The 21062-nt window shown below is 35.6% G+C and overlaps 1 protein-coding gene across 1 annotated transcript; it reads left to right on the forward strand.

Annotated features, from left to right (window-relative positions):
- Positions 1–1534: 1534 nt before the first annotated feature.
- LOC126810795 (prolyl endopeptidase) lies at positions 1535–19306 on the forward strand. Its single transcript, XM_050536077.2, has 20 exons — positions 1535–1713; positions 2837–2964; positions 3315–3410; positions 3928–4096; positions 5076–5177; positions 5590–5732; positions 6794–6909; positions 7857–7906; positions 8226–8321; positions 9564–9668; positions 11437–11541; positions 12096–12176; positions 12527–12640; positions 13267–13415; positions 14960–15076; positions 15702–15797; positions 16551–16652; positions 17035–17191; positions 18123–18191; positions 19140–19306. The coding sequence occupies exons 1-20, from the start codon at positions 1645–1647 to the stop codon at positions 19203–19205; spliced, it is 2130 nt and encodes a 709-aa protein (XP_050392034.2). The 5' UTR covers positions 1535–1644; the 3' UTR covers positions 19206–19306.
- Positions 19307–21062: the final 1756 nt, after the last annotated feature.

Consider the following 21062-nt stretch of genomic DNA (forward strand, 5'->3'; position numbering starts at 1 on the left):
TTAGCCCAGTATAGGAGCAGAACAGTAGGACGATAAACCCCCATTGCATTTCATTTCTAACTTGCCTAAAAGATCAAAGAATGACAAATCAGCCATTACGCAATAGTAACTGCTTGCTTTTCCTTCAGTTTATCTGTCGCTTATCTTTCAAATTTCAAAACGTCGGAATAATGTGTTCGGCCGGGTGAGACGGAATAGCAAATATTTTCCGGTTGAACACGGATGTTAATGGAGGGGGTGGGGGCGTATACGTAATTTCAATTTTCACAGTCATGGTTGCAGGATATTTCATAATTTTTATTCCCTATAGGACCACTAGGTTTTTGGGTCTTCGAAATAGTCACACATTTTGAGCCAATAACCACCTTTATTTTATGATCAGTAGTGGAATACCGCGTTTTATCAGTGAAATAAAAGTGTTATTCCACTGTCTAGCAGTGAAATAAAACTTGTTATTTCACTGGCCGCCGGAACTACTTTTTTTCTGGAGTTACACTTTTTAGTGACAAAATTATGAAAACAATATGGCCGACTTGTCGATAGGTGCATTCTCAAAGGTATTCATACACCAGAAGTAGATAAAGATGTAAAGCGGTCTAACCCCCCGCGTTGTCAAAGCGGACAAAGTAGTCCATGTTGTTTTTACCTAAAATGATTGTAAAATCATAAAATAAATAGAACATTTGTCGTTTTGTCGTGAATAACATATTTTATTTCATCTCGAAGCAAGAAAACGTTTATATTTTCACTCATGCTACGCATTCGTGAAAATATAAGTTTTCTTGCTTCTCGATGAAATAAAATATGTTATTCACTCTAAAACCACAAATATCCTCTATATATTTGATTACGCCCTGACCTAATAGAAAAGGTGGTGTTTTTATGTCTGCGTCGGTAGATATATCGGCGTCCACGGGATCATCTATGCTCTTTATATTTTAATTTCTCACTAAATAGTAGCCTACACATTTCTGCCCATTTCAATATAACGGATTACCATGGTAGGCATAAATATGGCGCTAGAAATATGTTTGCTAACTTCATTTCGAATCCGGGTGCTTGAATACGGGTGAGAAATCCCACTTGGTTATGGTTGGGTTCATATAAATAATAATAAAAAATTGACGTATATAGAGGATATTTGTCGTTTTAGAGTGAATAACATATTTTATTTCATCGAGAAGCAAGAAAAACTTATATTTTCACGAATGCGTAGCATGAGTGAAAATATAAACGTTTTCTTGCTTTGAGATGAAATAAAATATGTTATTCACGACAAAACGACAAGTGTTCTATTTATTTTATGATTTTACAATCATTTTAGGTAAAAACAGCATGGACTACTTTAGCAAGTGGAATAACACTTTTATTTCACTGATAAAACGCGGTATTCCACTACTGATCATAAAATAAATTATTGTATTGATATTGTGTATGGATGTTGCGAATTTATGGCCGTTTTGACTGTAATTAATTGCCGTTTTGACAAGTATAACCGTTTTGGTTTATGGTCGTTTTGTCCTTATGTCCATCTTCCGGTTCAAACACGCGTAAACAGCAACAACGAACAAGACGAATCTGGCCGGCCTGTGTTTTTGGAAATTTCTGATTATTTTGATTCATGTCAAACCAGTAGGGAAGAAGATGGGCGTGTTCAAATATCCGGAGGCTCGTCGAGACGAAAGTGTCGTCGATGATTTCAGTGGGACAAAGGTGAGCCTTGCAACCTGTCTCGTCTTACTTTTTAGCCGGTGCCCGGTGACTTGGCATTTTCAGGGTTTCTTTTCCGTTGTTTTTGTTTTTGAATACTGAAATTGCAACGCTACTGAACTTTCGTATACCCGGCACTTACCTTGGTTGTAGAGACTCTAAATTGTAGTTTCAAGGCTTGTCTTTCTGTTGTTAATAGTGGAATATTTTGTGGATAGTTGATCCTCCCAGAAGGGAAGGGACATAACTCATGTATAATATAAGGAGGCAGACCACCATTTATTTATGGACGGGTATCGCTGCCAATGTTAAATGATGCTCTGCTAAAATGTCTTTTCCATTGATTATGTAAAAATTACAATGTACATAATCCTAATATTGGTAATGATTAAGGGCTAAGCTAAATATGGAACATCAAATGCTATGTATGTGTCAAATGTTTTATTGGAAAATGCTAGGTTTATTTACGTGTCTACGTTTTACATTTCCCTCTATACATTTTACATTTGCGCTCTGCCGCATCTCATTTGTCCTTCACGCCTTCTACATAGCATCTGACGCAGAGCACTAACTTTGATATGCAAATGTAGGATAGGCTATCACATGACTTATTAACATATACGGAAAAGAGGCAGAGTTCAACCTGCACACTATAAGCCAGCACACTATAAGATATTTACCACACATGTAAGAGGAAATAAACATGGGTACCAAGATGGTGAAATTTAATGGTGGTCTGCCTCCATAATAGGGCCAGACCACTGTTATTATTGTATACCAGAATATAAATTTTGTAGAATTAATCCCTACAGAAGGGAAGGGACATAATTAATAACCTAGTATATAAATTTGTAAGGATCTAACCACACAGTGGACACTTATGGCTGCACCCAGGATCTTTTCACTTGATTTGATATTTGTTGGTTACATCAATTTCTTGTAATGTCTTTGTACTTAGTACTGTACATGTATATGTCTTACCCACAGGTTTGTCTTATTGATTTTGTTGGTTTGTAGTGCGATTCTCTTCCAGTCACTATCTTGTATGTATTATATTAACCGATCATCAAATTTGTGCCCGACATTGTCAGTGACAGGTGCCTTATTGCCGGTCTAATTTTTGTAGATACCTGATCCCTACAGATGGCTAGAAGATCCGGATTCTGATGAAACGAAAGCTTTTGTCGAGGCACAGAATAAGATATCTGGTCCATTTCTGGAAAAATGCCCTGTTCGAGATCAGATTAAAAACAGGTAGGATTCATAAATTAACTCTGCTATATTGCGGTAGATCCTGATTCTTACAAAACAAAAGCTGTTTTTGAGGCACAGAATAAAATATCAGGACCTTTTCTGGAAAAATGCCCAGTTTGAAATCAAATTGGAAACTATTTTACGTGTATAAAAATTGGCTACGTGCATAAAATTTCTTATTCCGACAAAACAAAAACGTTTGTCAAGGCACGTACAGAATAACATATCTGGTCCATTTCTAGAAAAATGACCATTCGAGATTAGATTAAATAGTTTATTAACAAAGTTGTATTTAATAATGTACAAGATGAAACGTTAACTTTTTAAATATTTGTGGATTTCTTTTTTAGGATAACGGAAATCTGGGATTATCCAAAATATAGTTGTCCAAGCAAACGTGGCAATCATTATTATTATTCTTATAATACAGGTTTACAGAATCAAAGGTAAGTGAAAGTTCTTGGATGGGTTCATTTTGGCGCATATCGGACTGAATTGAATGGATTATTGTCCATGATTGTACGAAAAACCACAATTTTTATCCGATGTTGATGAAACTTAAAAAGTATATTTATAACCCAGAGATCTTGGTTCCTTTTGATATTGGCACATATCGGACCGTAACGTCCTGGATTATTGCCCCTGATTGTACAAAAAATCATGTTCTAAAAAAATGTTCAAATATATCACCATTACACCATAATTACAGGTTGAATACCGGACCAGGACTTCCTGACAAATAGCCGCTCTTGTGTACGTAAATAGCGTAAAAGTAGGTAATACCAAGGTTGTGGACCCTCTGGAGGTCACAAATTTTATCCGATTCAATATTGACATATGTCGATCCGTAACATCCTTGATTATGTCCCCTGATTGTACGAAAAATGTTATTTTTATATTGTTCTCTGTCCATCTCTGTCCATGCATATCATGCATCAACCAGCTATGTTTCTATATTTGTAGTGTGAAATATGTACAAGACAGTCTGGATGGAGAAGCTAGGGTATTTTTAGATCCTAATAAGTTATCGGAGGATGGCACCATATCATTAAGTGGCTCTATGTTTACTGAAGATGGTTCTGTATATGCCTATGGTTTAAGTAAAAGTGGTTCTGATTGGATCAGTATACATGTAAGTATCTATCCATACGTTCAAAACCCATTTCATTTTTGTTTTTATACAGAAAAGGGCAGTAATCAGGGCAGTGGACTCAAAACTAGAATGTTCCACTTTCGAATCATGTCATGAATCAAAGAACTGTTGTCAATCTAGCTTTCACTTGTCAAGGATGGTATGTAAGGGACTGACAAGGATAGTGTGCACCTAGTTGATTTGATGGGACAAAAACATGTGACAGTGTACACATTGGCAAGCACTGTTGACAGTTAGTGAGTTACAAATTGAAAAATAGTTGGTAGAAACTGCTTTCCGGGCACGATACTAATTACCTCACACTAGATCTGTGTTATGACCAAGACTCTTAACCATATTCGACTTAATAACCAGCCAGGTCAGTGTATGTAGATATCCGAATGGTTAGAGCATTCGCGTTGTATCATAACATCTGTCATTGAGTCAGCTGGCATGGTTTTGATTCCTCAGTTGTACATGACAAGGAGTAGGGTCGTCTGTCCGACCTTGTGGGTTTTCTCCAGGTCCTCTGGTTTCCTCCCACTGCTGAGGACCCCTACGCACAAGCGAATTATTGAAATAAAATTGAACCATGTGTTAGTCCCAAAATGACCTAGTTTGTGTCAAGTGGATGTTATACCCCATTCCTCTCTTCTTTCTCTCGCTATCTCACTAACCATGACACAGACTCACTGAATTACTATACTGGTTTGCAAAGTGCTATTGATGGGGTCCACAGACTAGATCAGTGTTCTAGCGAGATAACACTGTGGCACAGTAGCTATGGCACCAGCTGACTAACTATAATACTGAACTACACTGCAGCCAAGTGCTATTGCTGGGGTTGGCAGACTAGATTAGTGTTATAGTGAGATGCTTACCGTGTTGGACTCAATAACCATCCAGAGTCACAGTGGCTTATAATAAGTGAGTATTGCACTGGCTCACTGAACAACTATTGTTTTTTTTTTTTTTGTAGTTTAAGAAAGCACCAAGCGGAGAAGATCTACCTGATGTTTTAGAAAGAGTAAAGTTTAGCAGTATGGCTTGGATGCATGATCATACTGGATTCTTTTATAATGTAAGTTAAAAACGGGTTGGGATATTTTTTAACAATAATTTGGAAAGGTTTGAAATTAGGCAGAAATAAAAATCTCCTATATTACATAACACTTATCTAAAGATTATTTGGTTCCCAGCATATACTGCGGTCATAAATGGATGATGCCGGTCACAAATTCCCAGGAAAGAATTCAATGGGTGTTATTATTCTTATTCTTCAAGTGGCATTTAGTAACTTGGCAGATAAATTAACTATAAACATAGTTATAGAAAACAGCTACTGATTTATTTAGGCGACGATTCAAAGAGTATTCTCTCAATGGGTGATTAGACCCAATATTGTGCTAACACTACAGGGTAAAAATTGTTACAAATATGACTGTCAAACATTTATTTTGTAAATGCTATTTTTATTGTTCCCATGGTTACAGAAATATCCGGAACAGCAAGGAAAGGTTGATGGAACTGAGACAACAAGTAATGTTGATCAGAAAATGTTTTATCACAAACTTGGAACGGATCAATCACAAGACATCCTGGTAGCTGAATTCCCTGAACACCCTAAATGGATGATGTAAGTAACTGAAATCAAGAGTAGCAATGGTGTTGAGCATTACCCATTAACCAATGTAGTTGTTTGCCAGTAGCTTGGTGTGATTGTTCAGTGAGGTGTATTTTTTTCTCAACCAAAACATCTCTTACTTAAAGTGACTTGCTTTAATATACAATCTAGAAGAATTTGTAGATGAGAACACTGCTTACATAACAACTGATACAGATAATGAAATGAGGTATATCTTCCTCGTGCTTTTGCACAGGGCTAATATAGTCAGGGCTGATGTGCTATGTGGAAAATTGTACCTGGGCTAATAAAGACAGACTCAATTTGTTCTTTTAATCTGAACTGTATCTTGTTCAGTTCTTAAGCCTGCACAACTGTTAAGGAGAAATTTCTCGACCGACACTGGGATCGAAGCCCTGGACCATCAGGCCTAAAAGCACTGCACAAATTTCAAGGAATACAGATAAATGATAAATATTATTTCCCTCATTTGACGTAGGAATTAGAGGGAAATTATTTTCATATTGTTGCAAGAGTTTTTCCATAGTTGTGTATGGGCTTCCGTAGATTACGTGTAAATGCAGGTGCATTGAGCTGTGTGAGTCACTTCAGGCGACACTAGTTGACACGTCAACACTGATTTTTTAGGGAAATTAATAAAATTATTCCAAATAATATAATGGAGATTTGGTCGTATATTGTGTATGTTTATTTTGATAGAGTTTGTATTTGATTATTGTAAATACAGTTGGTTGCTAGTGTCACCACAATGCCATTATTTATTATGTTATTTGTTGGTCATACTCTGAAGTATGGGGTTTATAATGAGAACAGGGAAATTTTCGCACTGTTTTGTGATTATATTATAGAGTGGGTGAAGTCAATGATTATGGTAAATATATTGTAATATAATTATAGAGGGAGTGAGGTCAGAGATTGTGGTTAATATATTGTTATATATATCATATTATAGAGGGAGTGAGGTCAGTGACTGTAGTAAATATATTATTATATATATTATAGAGGGAGTGAGGTCAGTGACTGTAGTAAATATATTATTATATATATTATAGAGGGAGTGAGGTCAGTGATTGTGGTAGATATATTATACTGTATGTTAGAGAAGGTTGTGAACCTGTTAATAGACTATATTACGTGGATACACAGACACTCTCTAATGGTATTGATGGTGAGTATGTTTTATTATTTTTAAACAATATTTTTATTCAGTAAACCTGAATGGGATTGGGAGACCTAGTTTGTGTCGAGTGGGAGTGGACGTTAAACCCCATCTCTCTCTCTCTCTCTCTCTCTCTCTCTCTCGCTCTCTCTCTCTCTGTCTCTGGTGAGACAAATGAAATGAAATGGGGTTTAACGTCCTACTGTTCTGCTCCGAACTGGGCTAATGAAGACCGACATACAGCATTCAGTGTGCTATGAGGGAAATTTTGCCCGGACAGCGGCACTATGGCCTAGTCTTACATCGAATTGCAACTGTCAAGGGATCCTTTATGTATACGCCAATGTGTACATGGGACCTTGGTTTTTCGTACCATCCGAACGAATAGACAATTGTCCTTGTCAGGCCCTCTGTCTTACATCACTGACATGGGGGAACGACGCCGGAAAATCTGGATGAACTTTCTCTACCTCCAGACTAGCGTGCCAACATCTTACCCACTTAGCCACCGTAACCCCCTTCAAGTTTAAAATCCTCTTATTAAAGTTACATACCGTATAATAAAGTGGTATACCCCCTAATAGTGTTGAATACCGTCTATATCCTGAAATAAAGTTGTATACACTAATAATGTTGTAAAACCTCTAATAAAGTTGTATACCCTATACTCCCTGATAATGTTGTTTACCCTCTTATAAAGTTGTTTAACCTCTTATAAAGTTGTGTAACCTCTTATAAAGTTGTTTACCCTCTTATAAAGTTGTTAACCCTCTTATAATGTTGTTTACCCTCTTATAAAGTGGTGTAACCTCTATTAAAAGCTGTCAAGCCTTCAAAAAGTTAAAAATTATTTTATACATTTTTAAAAAGTTCTGTGCTTTTTGCACTAACTGGATTTCTCTTTTAATTACTGGTGGACCAAAATCCTATTTTGTGTGTGCTGATTTTTGTTTCAGGTAAATTGCCCTACGTAAAAGTGGTGGATAATTTTGATGCTGAATATGAGGTAAGTATTTTAGTGGAAGTATATCAAAGTTGTGGGTGGCCAAGTGTTACAACATGTGCTTTAGATCATAAGGTCTGTCATGAATCTAGATGTCATGAGTTCAATACCATGTTTGTATAAGTCAAGGAGTAGGATCGCCTGCCTGACATTGTGTTTTGTTCCAACTTGAGTCAAAATAGCTCTCCTTTTTTTTTAATTAAGTGATCAACTCACGCTCTCTAAAAGGCTGTATGCATGTTTATATGCCTTTCAGAATAAATATGTGACATGGTCCTCTTTAATTATATTCTAAAACTCCCCTGTGTGTCGTTTATTTCAGTATATTACAAATGTTGGAAGTGTTTTTACATTTAAAACAAATTTAAAGGCTCCACGATACAAACTCATTAACATTGATTTAAACAATCCAGAGATGGTAAGTAACTTATTAAAGATAATGTTATATATTTCATGTATTGTTTAATGGTCGAGAGCGAGACTTTAAGTAATATATTGTAACAACAAGAGGGCTGTTGGCCCGAGTGTTTTTACAATATATTACGCAATGTCTTAAGCTCAAGACCATTAAAAAACTTAAAATACAGACACTCTGCACTTGCTTTTACAGTGAAATACTTATACAGATTCTACTGTATATATATTTTATTACCATATGATGTTAAATGAGTTAAATCGCTATTATTTGGGACCTAGAAATTGACACAAATGGGTCGCAACACATATAATAATGTAATATGAATGTATATAAACTAATTTGCATTCAATCGTTTCGATTTCTGTATTCTCCTGTGGGGAGGGGGGGGGGTAGCACGTGCACGCTGTTTCAGAAGGTCTGTCATTGAGTCAACTCACATGGTTTCTATTCCCCGGTTGTACGTGACAAGGAGTAGGGTCGCCTGGCCAACCTCGTGGGTTTCTCTGGGTCCTCCGGTTTCCTCCCACAGATAAAGATCCCTACGCGCAGGTGAATTATTTAAATAAAAATTGAACCATATGTTAGTACCGAAATGACCTAGTTTGTGTCGAGTGGACATTAAACCCCATTTCTCTTTTTCTCTCTGTATTCTCCTGCATGGGATATGTTTAGCCTCGTTCATTGAGTCGTTTCATACAACTGGTGCTCAACTGCTAATTTTAAAAATTTAATTGTGTCTTAATTATTGGATATCAGAAGCCCAACTTTTCACGGTAAGCTAACAACACTAAACAAATTTTGATTAAACTTGACCAATAAAAAAGTTGTGTTTGCAATGCCGAAGACTGTGGATGATACTAAGTTAAAAACTTAGCTCCTTTAAATAACTGCAAGGATAAGCTTAAATAGTTTGGATGGGATAAGAAAAAAATATGAGGTCCTGTAACAAAGCCCTTTACAGAATTAGAAATAAGAGTAGGTTGTATTTTAAATAATTTGGATGGGATATAAAAAAAAAAGCTATGGTCCTGTGCAAATATTGGTATGTACGTAAAACACATATTGGTATGTACGTAAAACACATATTGGTATGTACGTAAAAGAAACCTCTCTCAGAATTTGAAATAAGACTAGGTCGTACTAATGCATGGCGTATTCTAGTCTGCATCGGCTCTGTTAATGCAGAAAAATAGGACATAAAACCCTGTTTTATTTATTAAAGATAGTGTTATATATTTTTAGGAAAATTGGGTGACATTAGTTGAAGAAGATGAAAAATCTGTTTTAGAGTGGGTTGGATGTGTTAACAAAAATAAACTAGTTCTTTGTTATCTAGAAGATGTTAAAGTGAGTATTTGTTGTTTATTTTATGATGGTCGTATTGATATAAAAATCTTTGATTTGTATGTTCAAAACACAGTAACCTTACAGTGAATAATCGTACTCCTTGAGTGGTATTTAGTTATTGAGGACAATATGCTTGATAACAAACGTTGTGCTATATGTATACAAGCTAGTGATTGTTTTTATATGACCAGTATATTGTCATATCCCTGTCTGTCTGTCCACAATTTGTTTGTAAACACTCTACAGGTCACAATTTTTTTTATCTGATTTTGACACAATTTGAAATATAGGTTATCTCCAAAGATGTTGGTTCCTGTCGATATTGGCATGTATTGGACCGTAACTTCATGGATTAAAATTTGAAATGTATGTTTATAATGCAAAGATCTTGGATCTTTTTGATATTTGCGCATATTGGACTGTAACTTCCTGGATTACTACCCCTGATTGTACAAAATTTTTTATCAGATTAGATATATCACCATTACACCATAATGAAGGTTGAGTTCAGATTTCAGGAAAGTGTCTGACAAAATGGCTGATCCTTGTACGCAAATAGTGTAAAAGTATTTGATACGAAGGATGTGGAATATGGACCCACTAGAGGTCACAAATTTTGTCTGATTTTGATGAAAATTAACATATGTGTTTATATCACAAAGATCTCAGTTTCTTGCAATATTCGCGCATTTCAGACCATAACTTACCAGATTATGGCCCCTGATTGTTTAAAAAAAATGTGGGCGTGCCGTATCTTGTATGGCAACCGCTGCTTTAATGAATAATCAGGTTTTGATAAAAGCAGAGCATGGACTGTATCTTTATTGACTTAGTAGCCAGGATGTCACAGACTGAGAAAGTTCCTTCTGTCACCTGTGTAATATTGGTGAACAGTTAACACCAACATTATTCAACATGCCTATTTCATTGATGTAGGGAAGTCATGGGTTTAATAAACACCATAGTCAATGAAGAGCTGGTAGTATAATGGAGACAATAGAATGTATATACATTCCAACATATTCTGATACTTGAGCTTTTGAGGGAATGTGTCTATTCTTCCTGTTAAATCAAATCCTTCCCAAGTACATGTACAGCAACATGACAGCCCTTCGTTTAATCTGGGGTCTTATCTAAAACTTTGGACAGTGATTTAAGTTATTAAAAACGTTGAAAGTATTGTTTGTCTCCAAGCAGTATTGTTTACATTGTATCTGTGTTGATAGCCTCGTTTGTCACGCAATTAGTTTTTCTGCTAAGCACTGGTTAATTGGGCATAATAAAATCATGAGTCATGACGTAACGTTACGTAAACATATTTGGTCCAATTTGGAGCTCTGTTTAAAGCGTAATGATATTGTTACGCAGTTAGCTATTGGTTGTTAATTGGACTATTGACTAGTCATAATTTGGAACAGAAATTTGCTTCCATTACAGCAGTGTTAAGTGGGATTCCAACAGAATAAAGTATGTATATAATCGAGAGCAGTGGTGGCTCAGTGAATAAGATGCTGGCTCACTAAACAGATTATCTTAGGTTTGCTCTCGACTTTTCCGTGATTTTCCAGTGGGGTTCCTCGTTGTGTCTAGTTGTTTGGATGAGATGTAAAAGAACCCTTGACAGTTTGAATTCAAATAAGAGTAAGCCATAGTGCCACTGACCCACTGTATGGCGTATACCTGTCTTCATTAGTGCAGAAAAGTAGGATGTTAAACCCATTTCCTTGCATTTATAATTGGTATTAATAGTGTTTTGTTTATTTTACAGAACAAATTATATGTGTATGATTTATCAACCGGTGTAAGAAAGTCAGAATTACCATTAGATGTTGGAACTGTTGTGGGATATTCTGGACGTACTAAGGATACCGAGGTCAGTTATAATTTTTATAAAAATAGTTATATTGAAATATTGTATTATGGATCCTACACAATACAAAATTTGGTGTATCAATATTTTCAATAGGCTTTCATTTTGTTTGAAATAGACATTCGGCAATATAAAAAGCCAGTTTCACCTAAATGTTTTGAGTAAAAAAATTTAATGGATATCTTTTAATTCAGGTGATCATCGGCTGTTGGTATTTTGTTTTCTTGTTAAATGTTAATTTAAGAGAAAGTTTCTCAAGATTTTCTGGTGTGGTTTCCCCTTGTCAGTGGTGCAGGCCGCTGGGCCTGACAAGGACAGCTGTCTAGTCATTTGGATGGGACAAAAACTGAGGTTCTGTGTACACATTCACATTCACGTAAAAGATCCCTTGGCAGATTTCGATAGAAAAGTAGGCATTAGTGCCATTGTTTGGGCAAAATTCCACTCATAGTACAATGTATGGCGTATGCGCATCTTCGTTAGCCCAGTTGGAGCAGAACAGTGGAACGTTAAACCCCATTTCATTTCATTTCTCTGTATTTTTTGTATATTTTCAGATATTTTATCAGTTTATGTCGTTTTTAACACCAGGTGTTATCTATAGATGTGATATGACATCAGATGTTTATACACCAACGGTAAGTAATAGATTCTCATATATGGTGCTCAGCCAATGAAAGACAGTTTTAGGTCTCCGTCTTTGGTGCTTGGCCAATAAAAAACTGTTTCAGGTAGGTATTGGTCCTTGGTTCTTGGCTAACGAAAAGCAGTTCTATGTCTTGGTGTTTGGTGAACGGCCAATGAAAGATAGTTTCAGGTATTGGTCCTTGGGGATTGACCAATGAAAGATATATTTAGATCTTAGGGCTCTCTCAGTGAAAGAAATTTTTAGATCTTGGCCCTGTTTGATTTATAAATTAAGGTATTGTATTTTAATTAGATTAAATAAACCATTGCAGATCTGATGACAAATCTTTTTCTTATTCAGGTTTTTCGGGAAATAAAAGTAAAAAATTTTGATGTGAGTGGTTTTGAAACAAAGCAAGTGTTTTATGCCAGTAAAGATGGTACGAAGATACCAATGTTTATCGTTCATAAAAAGGTAAATACAACTAATAAAAAGATCTCCATAAGCAATTTCAAAACATTTCAAAATCCTCCCACATGTTTGTCTAACCATATAAATATATGTTGTTTCGGGGGATCACGTGGCTAAGTGGGTAAGACGCTGGCTCGCAAGCCTGGAGGTCGGGTGTTCGATCCCTGCATTGGCCGAGAAAGTTCATCCAGATTTTCCAGCGTGGTTTCCCCTTGTCAGTGATGCAGGACGGAGGGCCTGACAAGGACAGCTGTCTAGTCATTCGGATGAGACGAAAAACTGAGGTCCCGTGTATACATTGGAATGCACGTAAAAGATCCCTTGGCAGTTGGAATTCGATATAAGAGCAGGCGATAGTGCCGCTGCCCGGGCAAAATTTCCCTCATAGCACACTGTATGGCATATGCCCGTCTTCATTAGCCCAGGTTAGGAGCAGAACAGTAGGACGTTAAACCCGATTTCATTTCATTTCATTTCATATTTTGTCTCAAAGTTCCTAAATGTTTCGATCCATGTGTTTTCCAAGACGAATCTTCAGCCCCTGTAGCATCTGGTTGTTAGCCAATCTGCATTTTCAAAGTAGACATTTGCAGATGGTTGAAGTTTATGTTAATGTTTTTTGTCTCTAGGGTCTAAAATTAGATGGAAGTCATGCTGTATTATTATATGGTTATGGTGGATTCAGTGTTTCTATCAGTCCAACCTTCTCCCCTTCTCGTTTGGTTCTACTACAACATCTAAATATGGTCTACGCTCTTGCTAATATTAGAGGTGGAGGGTAAGTTCTGTAACATCTAAATATGGTCTAGACTGGCTAATATTAGAGGTGGAGGGTAAGTTCTGTTACATCTAAATATGGTCTAGACTGGCTAATATTTGGTGTGGAATGTTAGTTCTCCATCAAAATCAAATGGTGGTCACTATACTGGGTAAGCAGTTAGACAGGAATGGATAATATAACTTTAAAAAGACCTCTTCATATTATCTGCCCCTTTCAGTTTTGTTAATTGTTGATGAAATTTATAATAACTCTTTTTGTTTATTGTCCCCCGCCTTTCGAAGAAAGCAGGGGACTATTAAAATGGGTTCGTCCGTCTGTCTGTCTGTCCGTCTGTCTGTGCGTCACACTTTTTGGGACACAATAACTCTCCTTCTAATTGAGCTAGAATGTATAAACTTAGTGTAGGTGTTTACTAGGTCAATGCCTTGATGGAGTTCGAAGATGAGCATTTTCGGCTTAGGGTAAGCAGAGATAAGCAATTTGATTGGTTGATGCTTTGGGACACGATAACTTTAGTTCTAATTAAGTGAGAGAGATGAAACTTGGTGTATAGTTTCATTACATCAATACCTTGACTAAGTTCGATAATGAGCATTTTCTGCTCAGGGTAAGCAGAGCGATAAGCAATTTGATTGGCCGAGACTTTGGAACACAATAACCCTCCTTCTAATCAAGCTAGAATGTTCAAACTTGGTGTAGGTGTTTATTAGGTCAATGCCTTGATGGAATGTGAAGATAAGCATTTTCTGCTTTGGGTAAGCAAAGATAAGCAATTTGATTGGTTGATGCTTCGGGACTCGATAACTTTAGTTCCAATTAAGTGGGAGTGATGGAACTTGGTGTATAGTTTCATTACATCAATACCTTGACTAAGTTCGATGATGAGCATTTTCTGCTCAGGGTAAGCAGAGCAATAAGCAATTTGATTGGCCGAGACTTTGGAACACAATAACCCTCCTTCTAATTGAGCTAGAATGTTCAAACTTGGTGTAGGTGTTTATTAGGTCAATGCCTTGATGGAGTGTGAAGATAAGCATTTTCTGCTTAGGGTAAGCAGAGATAAGCAATTTGATTGGTTGATGCTTTGGGATACGATAACTTTAGTTCTCATTAAGTGAGAGTGATGACACTTGGTGTATAGTTTCATTACATCAATACCTTGACTAAGTTCGATGATGAGAATTTTCTGCTTAGGCTAACGAGCAATACGCATTTTGATTGGTCACGACTTTGGAACATAACAACTCTTCTTCTAATTGAGGTAGAATGTTTAAACTTGATGTAGATGATCGTCTTGACTGAGTTCAATGATTAACATATCGAGCTAAAGCTAAGCAAAGATAAGCAATTTCCTGCTTTGGGACAAGATAACTTTGATTCTATCTGATAAAGAGTGATGAAACTTAGAGTATAGTTGATAATCAGTTTGACTGCTTGATACTTTGGAAAAAAAATAGATGTGCGATTAATTAATATGTGTAATCTATTTATTTGGGGATTTTGGCGGGGGACATCAGCCTCACTGTTGGCTTGTTTTCTAGAGAATATGGAGAAACCTGGCATAAAGCTGGTACCCTGGACAACAAACAAAATGGGTTTAATGATTTCCAGTCTGCTGCGGAATATTTGATACAGGAAAAGTATACATCTGCTCGAAGGTAAACACACTTTTCATTATGATTAATAATTTTCATTATGATTAATAATTTTCATTATGATTAATAATTTTCATTATGATTAATAATTTTCTTTTCATTATAATTAATAATTTTCATTATGATTAATAATTTTCATTATGATTAATAATTTTCATTATAATAAATAGTTTTGATTAGTTTCATTAAAATTAATTAGTTTAACCCTAATTTTCATAATAGTTAATACTTTTCATTATAATTAATACTTTAAAAATTTTCATTATAATTAATTTTGATTAATAACTTTTATTTTAGTTAATTTTCATTATAATTAATAATGTTCCTTATAATTAATAATGTTCCTTATAATTAATAATGTTCCTTATAATTAATAATTGTCATTATAATTAATAATGTTCATTATAATTAATAATGTTCATTATAATTAATAAAATTCATTATAATTAATAAAATTCATTATAATTAATAAAATAAAATTCTTTTTAATTAATAAAATTCATTATAAGTAATAATGTTCATTATAAGTAATAATGTTCATTATAAGTAATAAAGTTCATTTTAATTTATAACATTCATTCTAACAAATAATGATTTTCACTATTGTTAATAATTTTCATGATTGCAGAATAGCTATACAAGGTGGATCTAATGGTGGTCTATTAGTTTGTGCCTGCTCTAATCAAAGACCAGATTTATTTGGTGCAGCTATTTCCCAGGTGGGGTAGGTATCATAATTAACTCTTTGCCCATTTGGGGTATTATCTTAATGAACTCTTTGCTCAGGTTTGGTAGGTATCTTAACTCTTTGCTCAGGTGGGATAGGTGTCTTAACTCATCGCTCAGGTACAATGTAGTATGTATCTTAGTTAACTCATTGCTTAGGCAGGTGGAAAGTGTTTCTTAGTGAACTGTTCATTTAATAAACATTTTGAATGAGCAACATGACAAAATGCCAACAAAATGTGTCTTTATTTGAAACTAACTTTGTGACCTATAATAAAGAGTTTTCCTGAAAGTAATGGACCAGTCAAGAAATTTATGATATGTGGTAGAATGTATCTCCTCATAACATCCATAATAATGCAATAACCATTAAATGCAGGGCTTCCACTTCAAAATTTTCCCAGCCAGTCATTGGTCATTTTTCACACAGTGAAAGTGGTGCTATTTTTATGATTTAGCACAAAATATGTTACTTTTTTGGCGGCAAAATGACCTATGGGTCTGGTCAAGTTTTGGTTATTTTCAAATGCCCTTGGTCCCGACTGGCACATACAGCTGACATGGAACCCATGATTAAATGTCAATTGCATCTTGACCAGGAATTTTGCAAATGGCTATTATTAAGTTAAAGTTTATAAGCTTAATCATTTGGTTCCCAATAGCTTGATAAATCATACTACTACTACCACCTGGTGCTTTAACGTCTGCTTTAACAGGTTAATAAATCATGTTTTTGTGTTTTATTTTATAGTGTTCTAGATATGTTACGGTTTCACAAGTTTACAATTGGTCACGCATGGACAACTGACTATGGTTGCTCTGATAAACCAGATGAATTCCAGTGGCTTATTAAGTAAGTTATAGCCAAACAAGTTCAGCTCTGTCTGGAACAATCCTGCAGTTTGCCTCTTTGGTTGGGAATGTTCCAAAGAATGCCCTTGTGAAGTTTATTTAAATTTAGCAAACCACCATAAAATAGAACTTCCAAGTGAACTGTTGACAAGAAGAGGGGGAATAGGCAAGCCACCCTTAGACACCATGGCGTGACCTACGCCACTGGGTAAAAACTCTTTTTAGTAAATCCTATCATAAATCCAAAATCTGTGAATCAGACAGTATGTCTATGATATAGCACACTGCATGGTGTATACCCATCTTAATTAGCTTAGTTGGTTCAGAAAAGTAGGATGTTAAACCCCATTTTATTCTAACATTATGTGTTTGTTCTTTTCCAGATATTCGCCATATCATAACATAAAAAAACCTGATGGTGATATTCAGTATCCCTCCATGTTGTTGTTAACCGGTGATCATGATGATAGAGTTGTTCCCCTTCATTCACTGAAATATATAGCAGAAGTACAAAGAACTGTTGGTTCAAGTGAAAAACAGGTTAGAGTTACCTTTCTTGTTTTATTTATGGGGAGCCAGGTGTTCCTAGGTTCACTTAAGTTGTTAGTTGAGAAAGTTCCTCAGGATTTACCAGGGTGGTTCAGGGGCGGATCTAGGAATTCTGAAAAAGGGGGGCGCTGCAAAATGAGGGCACTGACCGCGGAGACGGGGCACGCCGCTGAGAGGGTTTTTTTGGGGGGGGGGCCAAGGAAATTATCCTATAGTCACTCTATAGGATAAGGGCACTGTCAGCTAAACAACAAGAATTCGTTTGAAAGTGGAAGCATTAATTAGACCAGACTGGTGTGTTTGAGTCGATGGTTTGAGTCATTTAGGATCCCTGCACCAGTTTGGGAACGGACATATTTGGGTCTGAGAAAAGGCACTTTCAGCAGTAAAAAAGAGTTTATCCATGTTTATGGTTCAAGATGGATGGCCTGTGTCTAGGCTGATGACAATATTTTCCTCATAGCACTCTACATGACGTAGACCTGTCATCATTAACCCAGTTGGTGAAGAACCATAAGCTGTTATACCCATAATGGCCTATTTCTATTATACAATGAGGCATGTTCTCCTGTAAACACAGAAACTTTAAGTTGTCTGTGATGATAACCTGGTGATCGCTCTCCACATTATGAAACGATTAAATCAATATCTACATTAATTAAAACTATTCTGTTTTGACAATCATTTTACTTCTGATTAGCAAAATATTATTTCCAATTTATTTTTTCATTTTTACAATTTTAAAGTGTTTGCGCACATGAAAACTATGAATTCTACTGTATTCATTGTGTTTTAAAGTTTTAAGGTAGAACTGAATGGCAGGTAAGTTCTTGAGAAGTTCTATTTCACTGCCTATAAATCACAACGTAGGTGAGAGCCCTGGTCAACATTAATAACAATGTTTGTCTTTGATTTTTTTCAGTCAAATCCTCTGATAATCAGAATTGATACCAAGTCTGGTCACGGTGCTGGCAAACCTACCTCGAAAATAGTAAGTTTTGTTTATGCTATTGCTTTGTTCCTTGTAACTTAATTCTTTATGCTAATTGAGGGGAAATGTGGTAGTTGAGTGGTAAGGGAACTGAACTCTCAACTAAGAATGTCTCCAGGTTTGATTCTTTAGGACGGAGCACAAGAATATTCAGCACTATAAATAGCCATCGCACGTGAAATTTTCGTTTGGAGCGGCATCTTTTGATTTAGTAAAATTAATATCTCCAAAGCTCCTTGGTTAGGCAAGAATAGCATACTAGTAGTATCTTCCTTTTGTTTTTACAAGGTTCTTAAAATAATTGCTGAGTTGCCTAATGTGCATGTTTCTAAATTAGATTTATGGATCTATCTTTCTGTAACATTTCATAGAAAATAGTCTTGATTATCTCTGCATGTCAATCAGCAGGAGAACGGTCAGTAGACTCGTTAAGAGCGACTAATTTCAAACCAAGGGCACGTAACCTATTTTGCACTAAAAAATGACCGGATGTAATGACGTGGTCTAGTAAGCTTTTTTAGTCTATTTTTTTTTTATTGATGTTTAACTGGTTATAACTTGTTATATCAACACAACCATTTATCATAAGGCCTGTCATTGAGTCAACTGGCGCGGTTTCGAATCCCTGGTTGTACGTGACAAGGATTAGGGTCGCCTGTCCAACCTCGTGTGTTTTCTCCAGGTCCTCCGGTTTCCTCCCACTACTAAAGACCCCTACATGCAAGCAAATTATTGAAATAAAATTAAACCATATGTTAGTCCCGAAATGACCTCTCTCACAACCATTTATTTGGGAACTATAAATATGAGATGGTATTGTAAGTTAAGGCTGGTTTTATATATATATATTATGGTATAATTGTCGAAATATTTGGAGATATCTGTTTATGGTGGGACACTCTACTAAAGGATTAAACTAGTTTGTTTTTTTATGTATTTTTTTTGTAGATTGAGGAAGTCAGTGAAATATACAGTTTCTTCTACTTAACTCTGGGACTACAGTGGGCAGATTAGATCATCCAGACATACTTTTAACAAGTGCTATAAAATCATGAATCAGATTCACTACTTGTACTCATATTAAACCTTATTCTCTGACAAATTGTCAATCAAAATATAGTGTCATTTTATCTGAACATCAGTCACAATAGCCACCTGTCTGCCTTAACAATTTATGTTTTTGACTTCTTGCTTACCATATATATCTGCAATTAATATGAGATTACCACAATGCAATATTTACATTTTAATATCATAAAATATCGTAATTAATGTGAACGTTAAGGTCATTGATCAAAATTTTAGGGATTTTGAATCTTTTTGCAAACTACAATATTGTGAAATTTGAATCAGTACAAAAAATGTTTTATGAATTGAAAATTTCCCCAAACATTTTTGCACTGATATTTGTTTTAGACATTCAACTTTAAAAATATTGTAGTTTGCAAAGGAATTCAAAATTCCTCAAATGACCAACACATACTAAACTTAGGTTGCCTGTCTACATTTACCTCAGCTTGAGAACAGACGCTAAGCTAATTGACCGACATTTTAAGTCTTAAATCAACGATTTTAGTCGGAAACACAAAGTATATTTCGCAAATTTTGAGAAGTTTATATTCTGCTTTCATTTAATAAAACTAAAAGGGTTTAATTTGTGAAATGGAGTAGAACCGCATTACAAAACAGTATACTAATTGTTAGATATGGCGGTCGTTTAGGACAGAGATCTATTCTCAAAGTATGAAGTAGATGGATCTCTGTGAGCAGAATGATGGCAATCAGTGACTTTAGCGTTACATACTTTGGGAATTTTTAATGCTACATTGGACATCATCTGGAGCATCCCAAACTTAGGCTGCCTGTCTACAGCTAGCTCCGCCTGAGAACAGGCCCTAAGCTAATTACCTGACATTTTAATTCCTACATCAACGATTTTAGTCGAAAACACTGAGTATGCTTTTAGTAATTTTTAGAAGTATTTATTTCTCTTCTATTGTCATATTGAATGAAATTGAATATGTTTATTTACCCGTTTTGTGTATGAAAGATGTCAAACTAATCAAAGCCGAATCACAAAATAGTCCTCTAATTATTCAATATGGCGGTTTTGTTTGCGAAGACAAATTTAGGAGTATCTAACCTTGTGTTGAAAGATAAACAGTTTGAAACACTAAAGACAGTTTACAATGGTAAAGAATGTATTGCAATATTACCCACTAGCGCATATTATATATCGCTTTTACCGGATTGGCGGAAGTTGAAATTTTGTGTTTACATAAAACACGTGCGTGATCGGGTTATTTTTACTCTGTTGTTTACACAAAGCTGTAGTCCAGTCGATAAGTCCCGCCCCAAATTGATCATGTGAGCATTTTGAATGGCGGCTAACTGGGGCAGTGATCATAATGACGTATGACGTAGATGGATCGCTGCGTGCAGTTTGCATCTGGAGTTGATATAAACAAATCAGAACCACCTGTAAGTGTTGGGGAAAATCTTTTGATGGCGCCTCTTTTTTTTATCAGGGAGATTATAAATTGTTGATATTTTGGTTATGTTTCTAGGATGAATTTAAGTATGTTTTAGCATGGAATAAGTCGTGAAATATTAGATATTGTATGAAATATGTAACTGCAGAGGAGCTGCCTAAAAACAAATTGAACATGTACCCACTTAGGTCAATGAGAGAAACGGGGTGTTGGGTGGCCGAATAGTACAATGTGTGTGCTTTAGATCATAAGGGCTGTCATGGCGTCTTGCAGCATGGTTTTGATTCCCAGCTTGTCCCGAAATGCTACTTTGTGTGGAATCCCCCTCTCTCTCTCTCTCTCTCTCTCTCTCTCTCTCTGGTTGGCCTAAAAAGTTACT

Source organism: Patella vulgata, chromosome 1, assembly GCF_932274485.2.
Source record: "Patella vulgata chromosome 1, xgPatVulg1.2, whole genome shotgun sequence".
Classification (NCBI taxonomy): Eukaryota; Metazoa; Mollusca; class Gastropoda; family Patellidae; genus Patella; species Patella vulgata.